This window comes from Gossypium arboreum, chromosome 2 (genome assembly GCF_025698485.1).
Source record: "Gossypium arboreum isolate Shixiya-1 chromosome 2, ASM2569848v2, whole genome shotgun sequence".
Taxonomy (NCBI): domain Eukaryota; kingdom Viridiplantae; phylum Streptophyta; class Magnoliopsida; order Malvales; family Malvaceae; genus Gossypium; species Gossypium arboreum.
Genome location: NC_069071.1, coordinates 2200625 through 2216238, shown reverse-complemented (window position 1 = coordinate 2216238; position 15614 = coordinate 2200625). Strand labels below are relative to the sequence as shown.

Here is a 15614-nt window from a genome sequence, read left to right as displayed (position 1 = left end):
CACGGGCGTGTGTCATGGCCGTGCCCTAAAGTCAGTGTTTCACACGGGTTGAGGAAGTGGGCGTGTCCCGAGTCACACGAGAGTGTGGAACCCTAAGGCATGATTCTTCTCCAAGTTTTTCTTAAGTTCTCAGTTAAGTCTAAATCATCTCGAATGTATGTTTTGGACCTTGTAAGCCCATTTAAGGAACAAATTGCTTATGAGAAGTTTTAAAATTTATCAAAATTTATAGCCCGATTCTGTAAAGATGGTTGACTTAAGTCAGGTAACACTTTGAACCATGTCCTGGCGTCGGATATGGGCGACGGGTGTTACATAGCTCATAAGCCTTATCGAGCCTTTCATTTTTAATATACATTTTAAATGTTTTTAGATTACTAAAATATGTTATCATCTTTAATATATATTATTAACCTTAAAGTTAATTATTATTCAAAGCTTGAGCTTGAATACAGACAAGCTTTATCTACCTCAAGTTCGACCTTAAGTATGAAAATTCTTAAACAAGCTTAATCTGTGATTAGCACATATTTGATGCCAAATGTTAATGGGTTTTGATTCACTATTAGTGCATTAATTAAAAAATATTTATTATAAATTTTATTTCTGGCCTCAAGAGTACAATATTAAATAGCATATAAATATGACTTTTTTTAATCAAAATTGAAATTAACTAGAAAGCACATCTCAAGGCCTTCCATGAACTTATGCATGATAAGCTTAAAAGAGGAAGAATCCGACAATAGTTACAACACCGACAATGCAAGTGGTGGCCTTCATTTCAATGGCATTAGAGGGGGTTGGTGCTAGTGCAAGGGTCTCACTATCGATAACATCACCTGTGCTTTTAGGACTAGGAGAAGGGGAGTCAGAAATTTCATCATTGGCAGTTGGTGAAGGAGGAGATGAGACCTCATCGGGAGACTCAACCTCAGAAGAGTATCCTTTGTTGGCGTTAGGGTTGTCGCTTTGACTAGGGCTAGGGGAAGAAGAGCTTGAACAGCTATTTAGGGGTCCAGGATGAGATGAATTGGGTACTCTTTCGTCGGACTTCGATGGTGAAAAAGAGGAGCCATTGGAGGATTGTGACAGTGACTTAATGGAGGGGGACTTGGGGGAAGAAGCTGGAGAAGAAGGAAATGGTGACTTCCAAGGTGAAGATGCCTTGGAGGGGACTGATGAAGGTGACGTTTTGACAGCAAATGCCCCAACAATAACCATGAAAACAAGAGCAACAACAACAAGAAGATCTTGGCATGCCATTTTTCATTTTTGCTTTTAATAATTTCTTATTACTTGTTATCTTCTTTATTAAAAGATTGATATATATATATATATATATATATATATATATATATATATATATATGTGTATATAAGAGAAGTGCTTTTCTTATGAACTAAAATTGAACCTTTAACATCTTATAATACTATATGAAGATTTTGTTCTATTTTTGTTAGGCTTGTTTAACTTCTATTTTTATGATTTTTTCTTTGGAATAAAAATCTAATTTAATAGTTAATGTTTGTTTATACTTGAATTTTTATTTGTAAATAGTAAATTAAACCAAATTTATTAGTAATGATAATGATACTGATAACAAAACCTATCGATGGTTATTATTTAAGAGTTTGATTTTTAAATTGAATTTTGAAACGTACAAACTAATGTTGATGATATAGAAATTCTCAATGTTTATCTTGTTTTTATTTTAATAAAAACTATGTATAAATATTGTAATAGCTTATTTTGCCCAGCCCATTTCAGAATTTAAAATAATAAACCCCCAAAAAATAAAAATAAAACAAAGTCCAAGTCCAGTACAAAATTACAAACATATAATTTGGCCCAATCGGAATAGCCCATTACTTGAAAAGATTTAAGGTCCATCTATAAGCTTAACCCAAATGGAAATATAATCTTTAAGGATATGCAATCTTAGATATGATATGCAATCTTAGATATGATACAATCTTAGATATGATATGCAATCTTAGATATGATATGCAATCTTGAAGATATGATCTTGTAATCTTGGAGATTTAATTTGTAGATATCCTTTAATCTTAACCGTTGATGTAATTGATCTGTACCGTTGGATTTGGGGAGGCTCAACTATAAATAGAGGCCTCTCCCTTCATTGTAAATCACTTGAGTTTTGGGAAGCAATAAGAATTCTTGAGAGCATTCACTCAAATTTCTCTCCTTCTTGCGTTCTTACTCTCTGTGGTTTGTTCTTATTTTATTCTTCGTCTATCTTAGTTTTTCAACCTTTTTTTTATTTTAATTTCTTCATTTTTCAAATATGTATATTTATTTCTATCTTTTATACATTTGATTATGTATTTTATATATTATAATATTTAACCTTTTATATAGTTTATTTTCAAATATATATTTTCTATGCATGTATATATATATTATATTATCATTTCATGTATTTTGAACTATTGCATTATATTTTATAATTTGTAAATGTTCTATTTATTCATTTTTTAGTGTATGTCATTTATCTTATTTGTGCATAGTTTCATTTTTTATATGCTATGTTTAATTATTTCTTTTATGTGCTATTTTATGATATATATTGTTGTATAATTCTTGCATGTATTACGTTTTTCTTTTAGTTTACTCATGTTTTTATTTGTTTATTATCTTATATTTAACCTAGTATGATTTTTTTCATTAAACGTATGTTCATTTTATTTAGTTTTATCTTAATGATATTATTTATGTTTGTATGGAAATGTTAGAATATTTTGTACATCTATGCTTCATGATGCATTAATATGTCATCCTAAAACGTCATTTAAAATAATATTCAAGGTTTTTAAAAAAATAAAAAATAAAAGGCAATGCTTGATGTTTGGAAACTTCGAGAAAGGTAGTGCCCTAACTTACTGGGTTGCGACTTTTCTCGTTGAATTCGAATAGTCAAGCACCCTTCTAAGTGATTTTGAGTTTTCAAAACTTAAACAATTATTTCGAGATTTCAAAACATAGTGTCCTAACTTACTACATATGGCGTTTTGTTGTTTCGAGATAGAAATTTTCAAAAGATGAGCTTAGTTTCGAAGGTTTTAAAATGTTGCGTCCTAACTTACTGGATGTGATGTTTTGACTCATTTGAAATAAGTGAGCCTTAATTTTCAAAATTGAGACATTCTAATTAAAAGAGGTTTGCATCTTAAAACTTTCAAATTTCCGACATTAAAGACACTTGATAAGCAATTAGGTACCAATTTTTGGGTGTTACGAGGGTGCTAACCCTTCCTCGTACGTAACCGACTCCCAAATCTGTTTTCTCGACTTTCGTAGACCAAAATTAATGTTTTAAAACAAAACATTTTATAAGGTGATCCAATCACATCTAAAAAGATTGGTGGCGACTCCTGTTTTCGTTTTTCCTAAAGTCGATTTCCATTTTCCAAAACTCGATTTAAAAATGTTGGCGACTCCGCTGGGGACCAATAAGAGAGTCCAGCCGTGTAATTGATTATCTCTTGTCTTAATGTCAGAAATTAAAAATTTTAAAATTTAATCCTCTTTGCATTACATGTGTTTGTATTATTGCATGTGTTGCTACGCATTGCATTTGCATGACCGTTGTGGTCACACCCTTAAGTGGGAGTGAGAAGTTACGCCTTCGTGAGGTTTTCGCCTCCGTGCAGGATAGTGGATCACTTTCGGGATACATCCGTACCTATGGTTTCGTGAGATTTTCATCTCCATGTAGCCATAGGGAAATGTATTCCCCTGAACTAAACTCGATTCAAACGAGCCTATAATGGGTGAGGATCGAGGAATCTGCTGGTTCGGGTACCTCAAACTTTAGAAACAAACCACATATAGAAAAACAGTAAGAGCTCAATATAGATAGAATTATACTTAGGTTATCTTTGTGTTTATTAATATCATATGATACTGACTGTTTTCTTTCTTTTGTGCATGTCATTTTACATTTAAAAGGTATCGATTCACGGTCAGTTTCTAAGTTAGAAAGTTTTATTATGGAGAACGGACTTCTTGATAGAATGGAGGGTAACGTTAAAGTCCATAAATGGTCAAAGGAAACGCTGAAGTATACATATCAGAATTATGGGGTTACACTCACATCAGCGTGGCGCAAAATAATCTCTAGGAGTTAAAGGAAATATGGGATCAATGGAGTAATGAAGCCAAGCAGTTGTTCTACAATAACTAAGGGGACTTGTAGTATTTGCTTGACAGGAGGATAGGTGAGCAATTCAAAGTGAGTGTGGGAGTATCGATGGAAACTTCTACCATTATAGTATTTCTCTTTCATATGAAGACGATTGCCATGTGGATGGTAAGGGTATTGGAAGGAAAGTGATTGATAGAGTGCATGAGACCTACAAAAATGAGTTGGATGGAAATAATTTTGCCTATGATGGTAAAAAGCTTATTTACTATAGGACCGCTACCAAACAACAAGCTTGAGTTTACTATTGTACTTATCAGAAACAATGGAAATGCAAGCCCCGATGGCCTGGATAGCTCAAGTAAACGTGAAAGAAAGTGGTTAAAAAAGACAGTATCATACAAAGACCTTTAGAGATCAGCTATGCTGCGAAGGTACCGAGGTAAGATGCTCTGCGTGGGTAGAAATCTGAAAGCTCTCAAGAAACATTGAAGATATAGGATATTATTTTAAGGTAGCACACTGCAGAACGGGATACCTACCTGTTCGCTAATTGATCTCAAAATAATCAGAACAACTTCACAGGTATTGGAGAAGGTGCCCTTAGCTACACAGATTACCCCATAGGTGAGGTCGTAGCTCAAACTCAGGAGGCAGCTGATTATTTACAGACATTGAGGGCACAGGCTGACATATTGAGCACCAATATGAGCTACAATCTGATCGTAGACAAGAGTTTTTTTTGTTGTTAAAACTTTAGGCATTAGGGCAAAAGCGTATTTGTAATCCATTTATATGTAAAGATATTCTTTTTCTAAATAAAGTTTTTTAAATGAGATTGAATCGAGATCGATACCTTTTGCATTCATTTGCATCTTATAGCATTTCATTGCATCATTTGCATTCAAAATTATAAAAGACCCTAATTAGTTAAAGTTATTAAAAGAGAAAGAAAAGAGAGAGAGACAAGAGGGTTACGGCTGAGTGAAAAAGAAGTTGAATGGGAATTAACGACGTTCCCTTACATATCCCCGACTTTTGTGTCAGGAGGGATAGCTTACCTGGAGAAGGGGGTGTTTGGAAATGAAAATCATCCCATCAATGTCATACATGAGGAAGGGACTGAACAAAGAAACCTTAAGGGCATTCGCCCTTACGAACCGAGAAGTTCTTTAAACAATTGGACTGTAGAAGAACTTCCTGTAATCTTTAGGAATTTTACTGAGTAATCTTTAGGAATTTTACTGAGATTTCTTTTGAGAAGTGGGCTCATGTTCAGACATTTTTATTTTCAATAAAACATACTGTTATTATTTATCCGAGTAAATATTCTTTCATTCTGATTCTTTTGACCTTTGACATTCTTTATAAATTTTCATTTCATGTAAATAGTCATTCTTGAATTCATTTATTCCTTGTATATTCTTTTGTGTGCCTATCATAGATCCCTAAATATCAATGACACGGGTAACGATACTACAGATTCAGAGTTCCTTTTGAGTGTGATATGTGTTTAGAGGAATCTCGGTACTTTGAAGGTGACAGAAATTGTGACTTGTTTCTGAATTTGTTGAAAATGGTTTTTACCCCATGAAGTGGTGGTAGGAAATATAGCCTCAGAGGAAGGAAAGATTGCGAAATTGGAATTAGCTGAGGAGACAAAACAGGACCTCGTTCAAAAATGTGGTTCAAAGACACATGTAGGAGGATTTGCAATTTCCAGGATAAACATGAGGTTTTGGGGCACTGTTGGTCCACCATGGAAAGGGATCGCATCAGTTGTACAATGAATGCCAAATTTAAAGGGGTCAAGACTTATGGGGCATGTATGTTATAGGCCCGAGCTCGTTAAAAGTTTCAAGCTGACAATGACTCATCTTTGTGGATGTCAACTACTCCATTAAGAGGGGGAGATAGCTTCATATGCCAATATTACAAAGTCAAAAGTCATCCATTTCCAAAAAAAAAAGATTATATATAACTGCACAATGCCAAAAGTTTGCAGTCTTTTCAAAGATAATGAGCCATACCACAGTACAACAAAGGTTGCCAAAAGAAAAGAAAAAGAAGAAAAAAAACAAATTACAGAAGATGGTCGAGACTGGTAAAAATTGGCATAAGAAACTACCACCTACTCTCTATGCTTACGCTGGGGCAAACACCTTCAATTCCAGTTGTTTCAAAGGTTCCAACCATCATCCTTGGAATGGGTGCATTGTTTGGCTTTCCTGAGCATTTTGATGTGCTGTCAATAGCTGCGATAGTTAGCTCCAGACGGTGGCCATTGATTTCCAGCTATGGGGCATCAGGCCATACACAGTCTCTGAAGCTTAAAATGACAGATTCTTTCTTCAAAACCAGTTTCTGACAAAGTGGATGACGATATCATGAATGAAGCTCTCTTAGACTCCTATACAAGTTCAGGGAAGAGGAAACCTGATCAAATCATTATTTTCAGGGATGGGGTTAGCGAGTCTCAATTCAATCAAGTTATTGAGGCTTGCAAGTTCCTTGACGAGAAGTGGAACCCTAAAGATTGTGGTTATTGTTGTACGAAAAACCATCATACCAAGTTTTTTCAGCAAGGATCTCCTGACAATGTGCTACATGGTACTGTCATTGACAACAAAGTATGCCATCCAAAGAAAAATGATTTTTACCTTGGTACCCATGCTGGAATGATTGGAATCACGAGGCAGACCCACTATCATGTTCTCTTAGACCAGGCTAGGTTTTCGGCTGATGATCTGCAAGAGTTTGTTTATTCTCTATCCTATATGTATCACTACAGCCATATTTGTTGTGGCTCTTATTTGCTACGCTCGTTTGGCAGCTTCACAGTTGGGGGCAATTTATGAAGATTAGGGATGCTTTAGAAACATCATCGAGTCATGGTGGGATGTATGCTCCGAGAGTAATCTCTGTACCTCAGCTTTCCAGGTTGAAGGATAAAGTCAGCAACTTCATTCTTGTTTGCTGAGAATCATTGAACTATCTTTTGTAGGGTTTGACAAACAACGGCCAGATCTGCTGCCGGGCAATCCCTTTCTCATGGGTTTATGAATCAAGATTTTCCTCCAAGCTTTGATGGAGTCAAGAATTGAATACCTCTAGTAAACTTAACTTGAAAGTATTCATCCTAAGCAAATGTACCAAGAATGGATGACACAGACTTATGACAAAGAAGGTTCATCCAAAAGAATTTGATAAAGGAAACCTTGTGCTGAAATGGATCCTTCCTATGCAAAAGGATGCCGAATTGGGAAGGGCCATATGTTGCGAAGAGAGCTTTCTCTAGAGGTGCACTGATTTTGACAAGAAATGGATAGGAAGAATTTATCTGATCCAGTGAATTCAAACTCGGTCAAGGAGTACTTTGTCTGAAGGAGAAGGGAAGCCAAGGTGAAAACCCGCAAAGGGCACATTGGGACTTTTATTTCAAAAAAAAAGGGAAAAAAAGAAAAGAAAAGGAAAAAAATAAAATAAAAATAAAAAAGAAAAAAAATGGAGAGGCCAAGGTGAAAACCCGCAAAGGGCGCCTTGAGACCAAAGGGGTTTTGAGTTGAAAACCCGAAAGGGCAGCTCAAATTTGAAAAGTCATGCAGTGACCTTGGTATACCGGATTCGACAAGAAGTGAAGTATGTTAAATATCGAGGCATCAACGAATTACTTTGGATCTTTTAAACACATGTTGAACTCAAGAAAGTCTTCATGGAGCTGGTGTATAGACGCTCAAGCGGCGATATCTGGGGCATCTGATTTCTGTCCTATTTACTATCTTTGGATTCTTTTTCTTCCCAAAGATATGTTCTCAGGTTAATCTTTTTGCATTCCTTCCAATAATTTGTCCAAATCTAATTATCCTCAAGATCAATTTATTTGTCTCCCATTATTCATAAAGCATGTTGCATTGAAATAATGATAGATGAACTAAAATATCTTCACAAACGAAACTATCTTCACAAACGAAGTTTTACATATTACTCTGGAAATTTCTAGATAATACAAGAAACTGAAACAAGACAATTGTTTAAGGAATTCCCATATGTATGGGTTGGAGATACTTGAGAGATTTTCTTCTTCAGTCCAAAAAGTGGTTGGACATTTTAAGCAATATTGATCTTAAGAAAAGATCATTTCATAAACATCTTCAGTGGGTCGTAACATTCAGGGAATGGTACGGTAAACCAAATTGATGGAGAAGATTCGAGGCATACGAGTAGAGTATGATTGATATGTCGAGAAGAACGAGGTGGAAAGCTCGATAAATGAATGAGTGATGACGTCCGAAATAGGAGTTATTTTCATAAACATTTTGCATCATAATATGTCTAATTAGGAGCATTTGGCTCATTTCGATCATGGCATCTTAATTATTTGGCATAAGCATAAATTCCAGGAAATCAATTCTATAGGTGGATTCCCCAGTGGACAATGTAGCAAGATTGATTGAAAATTACAAAATTCAGCGCCTTAATCCCCTAAGCAGTAGGGTAACAGGTTAAATTTAAAGATCTTATCTCCCTAAGCAGTAGTGGAGCAGATCGAAGACTTGCCTTAATCCCCTAAGTAGTAGGGTAACAGGTTAAATTTGCAGATCTTATCTCCCTAAGCAGTAGTGGAGCAGATCGAAGACTCGCCTTAATCCCCTAAGCGGCAGGGTAACAGGTTAAATTTGCAGATCTTATCTCCCTAAGCAGTTGTAACACCCCGTACCCGAGACCGTTACCGGAGTCGAACACGAGGTGCTAACCGACTAATTCATTTACTCTCACAGTCCAATTAAAAATTTTCCAGACGACTGGCTAACTGCGTCACTGTCACCTTAAAAATCATAACTTGAGTTCCACAACTCAAAAATCAGATTCGTAATTTTTCCCCGAAACTAGACTCATATGTTCATCTACATATTTTTTTCTAGAATTTTTGGTTGGGCCAATTAGTACAGTTTATTAGTTAAAGTCTCCCCTATTCCAGGGATGGACTACACTGACCTTCATGCATTACGAATTGGATATCTCCCTGTACAGGGCTTAAATACTGATGCCGTTTGTTTCTATATAAACTATACTCAAATAGGAATCTATACATATATGGCATGACTCCTAATTATCTCTGGTTAATTTAAAATGAATTTCCAAAGTCGGAACAGGGATTCCAGAAACCGTTCTGGCCCTGTTCCTTGAAAACCTAAATATATCTTAACATATAACTCATATGACCGTTTCGTTTCTTCCATATGAAAGTAGATTCATCAAGGTTCATTTACATAATTTATTCACTATTTAATTCCATCCCTACTATTTTTAGTGATTTTTCACATCCACATCACTGCTGCTGTCAGCATCTGCCCTTGAGGTAGACTTTACCTATTTCATAATTTTCATGATTCAATTAGCCCTTTTCGCATACATGGCACAAAGAATGATCATGATTAACCATTCCAATGGCTAATCGTTTCCAACATTTCCATACCTCTTAATGAACAACATACAAAATGATTATGATACCATGCCAAAGTGTATATAAGCCATTTTCGCATGGCTATCCAAATTTATACAAAATCCAAGGGGTCTATGACCAACAAACGAAAGAGTAGTCCTATACATTGACCAAAATATCCCCTCACTACTAGTCTATTCTATACATGCCATAAGATATTCCAAAACGTAGCAGTACCAAACAGTGGGTAGTGATAGTGTGACTAGTTGCTGACGATCCCCGAGCCTGTAGCTTCCAAATGAGATCTATAAAACAGAGGAAACAAAGTACACGGAGTAAGCATTAAAATGCTTAGTAAGTTTCAAGCAGTATCAACAGATAACATAATTGTTCGTATTTTTTACTTCCCTCTTCCTTCGGGCATACCAACCCTTTTTCCGAATATGCACATCTCACCATGTATTTATAGGCAGATAAATTCTCACTTGATAGTGATCTCTTGCAAACATAAGTACATTACATATTTTCACCTAACTTTCCACATCGACCAAATGCACAATAATCATAGAACAGGCTTATTACTTTACTCACATATGCATCATATAACGACCTTGCGATTTAGTCCAAATCAAGCTTAAATATAATCTCGAAATACATACCTGACCAACTTATCGCATTGAATGTATTTATTACCAATTGTTACTGTGAAGTCATATAATCTTACGCTTTACTCGAATCTTCAGCGGAATCTTTAGTTCGGGGCTTACCCGGACAAAATCTCCACCCTTAGTCATCGGGTCTTTAGAGCTCGGATATAGTACGAGCACGGAGCCTACGGATACTAATCAGGATAATATTCTCGCATAAAGCCTGCGGGGTTTTAACCCGAATATAGTACTGACACAAATGCCCTTCGGGACTTATCACATTTATACACTTTCACATCCATCACATTGGCCACTCGGCCTTATCACACATATGCACTTTCACATTCATCACATGGGCCATTAGGCTTTCTCACATATATACACTTTCACATTCATCACATTGGCCACTCGGCCTTATCACATATATACACTTTCACATTCATCACATCGGCCATTAGGCCTTATCACATATATACACTTTCACATTCATCACATTGGCCATTCGGCCTTATCACACATATGCACTTTCACATTCATCACATCGGCCATTAGGCCTTATCACATATATACACTTTCACATTCATCACATTGGCCATTCGGCCTTATCACACATATGCATTTTCACATTCATCACATCGGCCACTCGGCCTTATCACATATATACACACTTTCACATTCATCACATCGGACATTAGCCTTATCACATATATACACACTTTCACATTCATCACATCGGCCATTAGGCCTTATCATATATATATATATCTCATACATATTTCATATTTTTCTTGTACATCAATTTCAGCAATAGCTTATAAGCAACTCAAATAGTTTCATCAAAGTTTACAACAAAATCACATATTCACTACAAGCAGTTTTCCTGAGCAACAGCCACTAAATTGTTTATAACTGGAGCTACAAAACTCAAAATCAATTGCCGTTAATTTTCCCCAAATTTAGACTCATGTATCTTTCATACATAAAATTTTCAGAATTTTAGGTGTGGCCAATCAATACCAGATTTTTCTTAAAGTTTCCCCTGTTTCACTGTTTGACTAATCTGACCATTCTTCACTATGAATCAAATTTTTAATTGTACAGAATTCATAATGTGTTCTATTTGATTCCATTGGAAACTAGACTCATTAAGGAGTCTAAGCATATAAATCTTATCTTATAATCATTTTTGTACAAATTATAATGATTTTCCAAAAACAGAACAGGGGATTTCAGAGTCATTCCGACACTGTCCCGCACAACTTTAAATATCTCTTTATAGGAAATTTCTTTGCTTCCACGGTCTCTTTTATAAGAAACTAGACCAACTAAGCTTTGATTACATATTTTATTCAGCCTATAATTCCACACCAACAATTTATAGTGATTTTCTAAAATCACATTACTGCTGCTGTCCAGGCAAATTATTACAATTTGCTCTTAAATTTCCAAGTTCAAACACTTATGAACTTACCATTTGGGTTTAAGACATATCATGGCCACATCATATCTTATTAAACCAACTCATTACGTCCTATTATGATTGAATTTACTCAACGATTAATCGCTTAAAACTTACCTCGGATGTGGTCGACGATTAGGTATCCACAGCTATTCGTTTACATTCTCTTTTTCCCTTATCCGACTTTGATCCTCTTTGCTCTTAAGCTAAAGCCGCAGAGCATTTTCGAACACCATCACTCAGCTTAATCTCAAGAACCACCTTGGCCGAACTTCCCCTCTTCTTCCTCCTTCAATTCACGGTCAAGGAGAACCAATTTCTTCTTTTCTTTCTTTCTCAAGTCACGGCAATGGGGGGGAAAATTGACATGCAAGTCCTCCCTTTTGATTACATGCACTATTAGATCCTTGTAGATTAGCCTATCACATTTCAAAAGTGTCACACAAGTCCTTTTGACTAAATTTACATGCAATTTACTAAATCGAAGCTTAAAATTTTCGCACATTCATATTCACATATTTTAGACCATAAATATCACATCCAAATAATTTGGTGACTCGGTTTAGCGGTCCCGAAACCGCTTTCCGACTAGGGTCACTTTAGGGCTGTCACAGCAGTAGTGGAGCAGATCGAAGACTCGCCTTAATCCCCTAAGCAGTAGGGTAACAGGTTCGCAGATCTTATCTCCCTAAGCAGTAGCGGAGCAGATCGATGACGACTCACCTTAATCCCCTAAGCAGTAGGGTAACAGGTTAAATTTGCAGATCTTATCTCCCTAAGCAGTATTGGAGCAGATCGAAGACCCGTCTTAATCCCCTAAGCAGTAGGGTAACAAGTTAAATTTGCAGATCTTATCTCCCTAAGCAGTAGTGGAGTAGATCGAAGACTCGCCTTAATCCCCTAAGCAGTAGGGTAACAGGTTTGCAGATCTTATCTCCCTAAGCAGTAGCGGAGCAGATCGACGACGACTCGCCTTAATCCCCTAAGCAGTAGGGTAACAGGTTAAATTTGCAGATCTTATCTCCCTAAGCAGTAGTGGAGCAGATCGAAGATGCGCCTTAACCCCCTAAGCAGTAGGGTAATAGGTTAAAGTATAACAGATCTGACCTTCAAGTGTTTACACTGAAGCAGATCCAAGATGATTTGGCATCTCTGTATTGTCAGAGAACAAATTGAAGAAACAGATTTGGCATCTCAATATTCGACGGAGAGTAGATCTAAGACATAGCAGATCTGACCTTCGGATATTTTCACATTGAAGCAGATCCAAGATGATTTGGCATCCCTGTGTTTACAGGGAATAGATCAAAGACATAGCAGATCTGACCTTCAGGTGTTTACACTGAAGCAGATCCAAGATGATTTGGCATCCCTATGTTTACAGGGAATAGATCAAAGACATAGCAGATCTGACATTCCTATGCTTACAGCGAAGCAGATTGAAGATTTCAGCATGGCATCCCTGTGTTTATAGGGAACAAGTTGAAGATAGTAGATTTGGCATCTCTATATTCGACGGGGAGCAGATTAAAGACATAGCAGATCTGACCTTCATATGTTTACATCGAAGTAGATCTAAGATGATTTGGCATCTTGGTATTGGCAGGGAACAAATTGAAAAGTTAATTTGGCGTCTCTGTGTTTGATGGAGAGCAGATCGAAGATATCAACATGACAACCCTGAGTTTGCAAGGAGCAGATTGAGGACCATGAAGTCTAAAGCTGATGAGACCGGGCAAAATGGGTCATTTTATAGTCTTTGCTCTATTATCGTTACACGACAATGAGCAAAGAGGGGCAGCTGTAATAGCCCATTTTTGCCCGGCCCATTTCAGTATTTAAAATAATAAACCCCCAAAAAATAAAAATAAAACAAAGTCCAAGTCCAGTGCAAAATTACAAACATATAATTTGGCCCAATCGGAATGGCCCATTACTTGAAAAGATTTAAGGTCCATCTATAATCTTGACTCATATGGAAATATAATCTTTAAGGATATGCAATCTTAGATATGATACAATCTTAGATATGATATGCAATCTTAGATATGATATGCAATCTTAAAGATATGATCTTGTAATCTTGGAGATTTAATTTGTAGATATCCTTTAATCTTAACCATTGATGTAATTGATCTGTACCGTTGGATTTAGGGAGGCTCAACTATAAATAGAGGCCTCTCCCTTCATTGTAAATCACTTGAGTTTTGGGAAGCAATAAGAGTTCTTGAGAGCACTCACTCAAATTTCTCTCCCTCTTGCGTTCTTACTCTCTGTGGTTTGTTCTTATTTTATTCTTCGTCTATCTTAGCTTTTCAACCTTTTTTTATTTTAATTTCTTCATTTTTCAAATATGTATATTTATTCCTATCTTTTATACATTTGATTATGTATTTTATATATTATAATATTTAACCTTTTATATAGTTTATTTTCAAATATATATTTTCTATGCATGTATATATATTATATTATCATTTCAAGTGTTTTGTACTATTGCATTATATTTTTATAATTTGTAAATGTTCTATTTATTCATTTTTTTAGTGTATGTCATTTATCTTATTTGTGCATAGTTTCATTTTTTTATATGCTATGTTTAATTATTTCTTTTATGTGCTATTTTATGATATATATTGTTGTATAATTCTTGCATGTATTACGTTTTCTTTTAGTTTACTCATGTTTTATTTGTTTATTATCTTATATTTACCCTAGTATGATTTTTTCATTAAACGTATGTTCATGTTATTTAGTTTTATCTTAATGATATTATTTATGTTTGTATGGAAATGTTAGAATATTTTGTACATCTATGCTTCATGATGCATTAATATGTCATCCTAAAACGTCATTTAAAATAATATTCCAAGGTTTTTTAAAAAAAATAAAAGGCAATGCTTGATGTTTGGAAACTTGAGAAAGGCGGTGCCCTAACTTCTTGGGTTGCGACTTTTCTCGTTGAATTGAATAGTTAAGCACCCTTCTAAGTGATTTTGAGTTTTCAAAACTTAAACAATTATTTCGAGATTTCAAAACATAGTGTCCTAACTTCTTTGGATATGGCGTTTTGTTGTTTGAGATAGAAATTTTCGAAAGACGAGCTTAGTTTGAAGGTTTTAAAATGTTGCGTCCTAACTTCTTGGATGTGATGTTTTGACTCGTTTGAAATAAGTGAGCCTTAATTTTCAAAATTGAGACATTCTAATTAAAAGAGGTTTGCATCTTAAAACTTTCAAATTTCCGACATTAAAGACACTTGATAATCAATTAGGTACCAATTTTTGGGCGTTACGAGAGTGCTAACCCTTCCTTGTACGTAACCGACTTCCGAATCCGTTTTTTCGACTTTCGTAGACCAAAATTAATGTTTTAAAACAAAACATTTTATAAGGTGATCCAGTCACACCTAAAAAGATTGGTGGCGACTCCCGTTTTCGTTTTTCCTAAAGTTGATTCCCATTTTCCAAAACTCGATTTAAAAATGGTTTCGACAAATATACTAGTTTTATTCTCACATACTCACATATGAAATTATCATTTGATAATTTTATAAAATATGTAAAACTATTTACATTATATTATATATTAAATTTAAATTTAAATTTAAATTCAAAATATAAATAAATAGAATTAAAATTTTAAATTAAAAGTAAATTTAGTTATTTGATTGACTTGTTATATTTTGTATATTCCATATCTTATCTAATATCTAATTTTCTATCATTTCTATATGCTTCAATGATTCCATAAAATGGAAAGAAACACGAGTTTTGAGTTCATATTATGATGAAAGGAAAGGCGAAGTCTCAATGCTTATTTCACGATCTCTCAAATGTTGAGCTTCCATTATTAGAGTGATTTGTATGGTTGAACTTATCTATAACTTGCTTGCTTGTATGG

General features: G+C 35.1%; 1 protein-coding gene across 1 annotated transcript; it reads right to left on the bottom strand.

Moving 5' to 3' along the window:
- Positions 1-720: 720 nt before the first annotated feature.
- LOC128289413 (uncharacterized) lies at positions 721-1263 on the bottom strand. Its single transcript, XM_053025259.1, has one exon. The coding sequence runs from the start codon at positions 1261-1263 to the stop codon at positions 721-723; it is 543 nt and encodes a 180-aa protein (XP_052881219.1).
- Positions 1264-15614: the final 14351 nt, after the last annotated feature.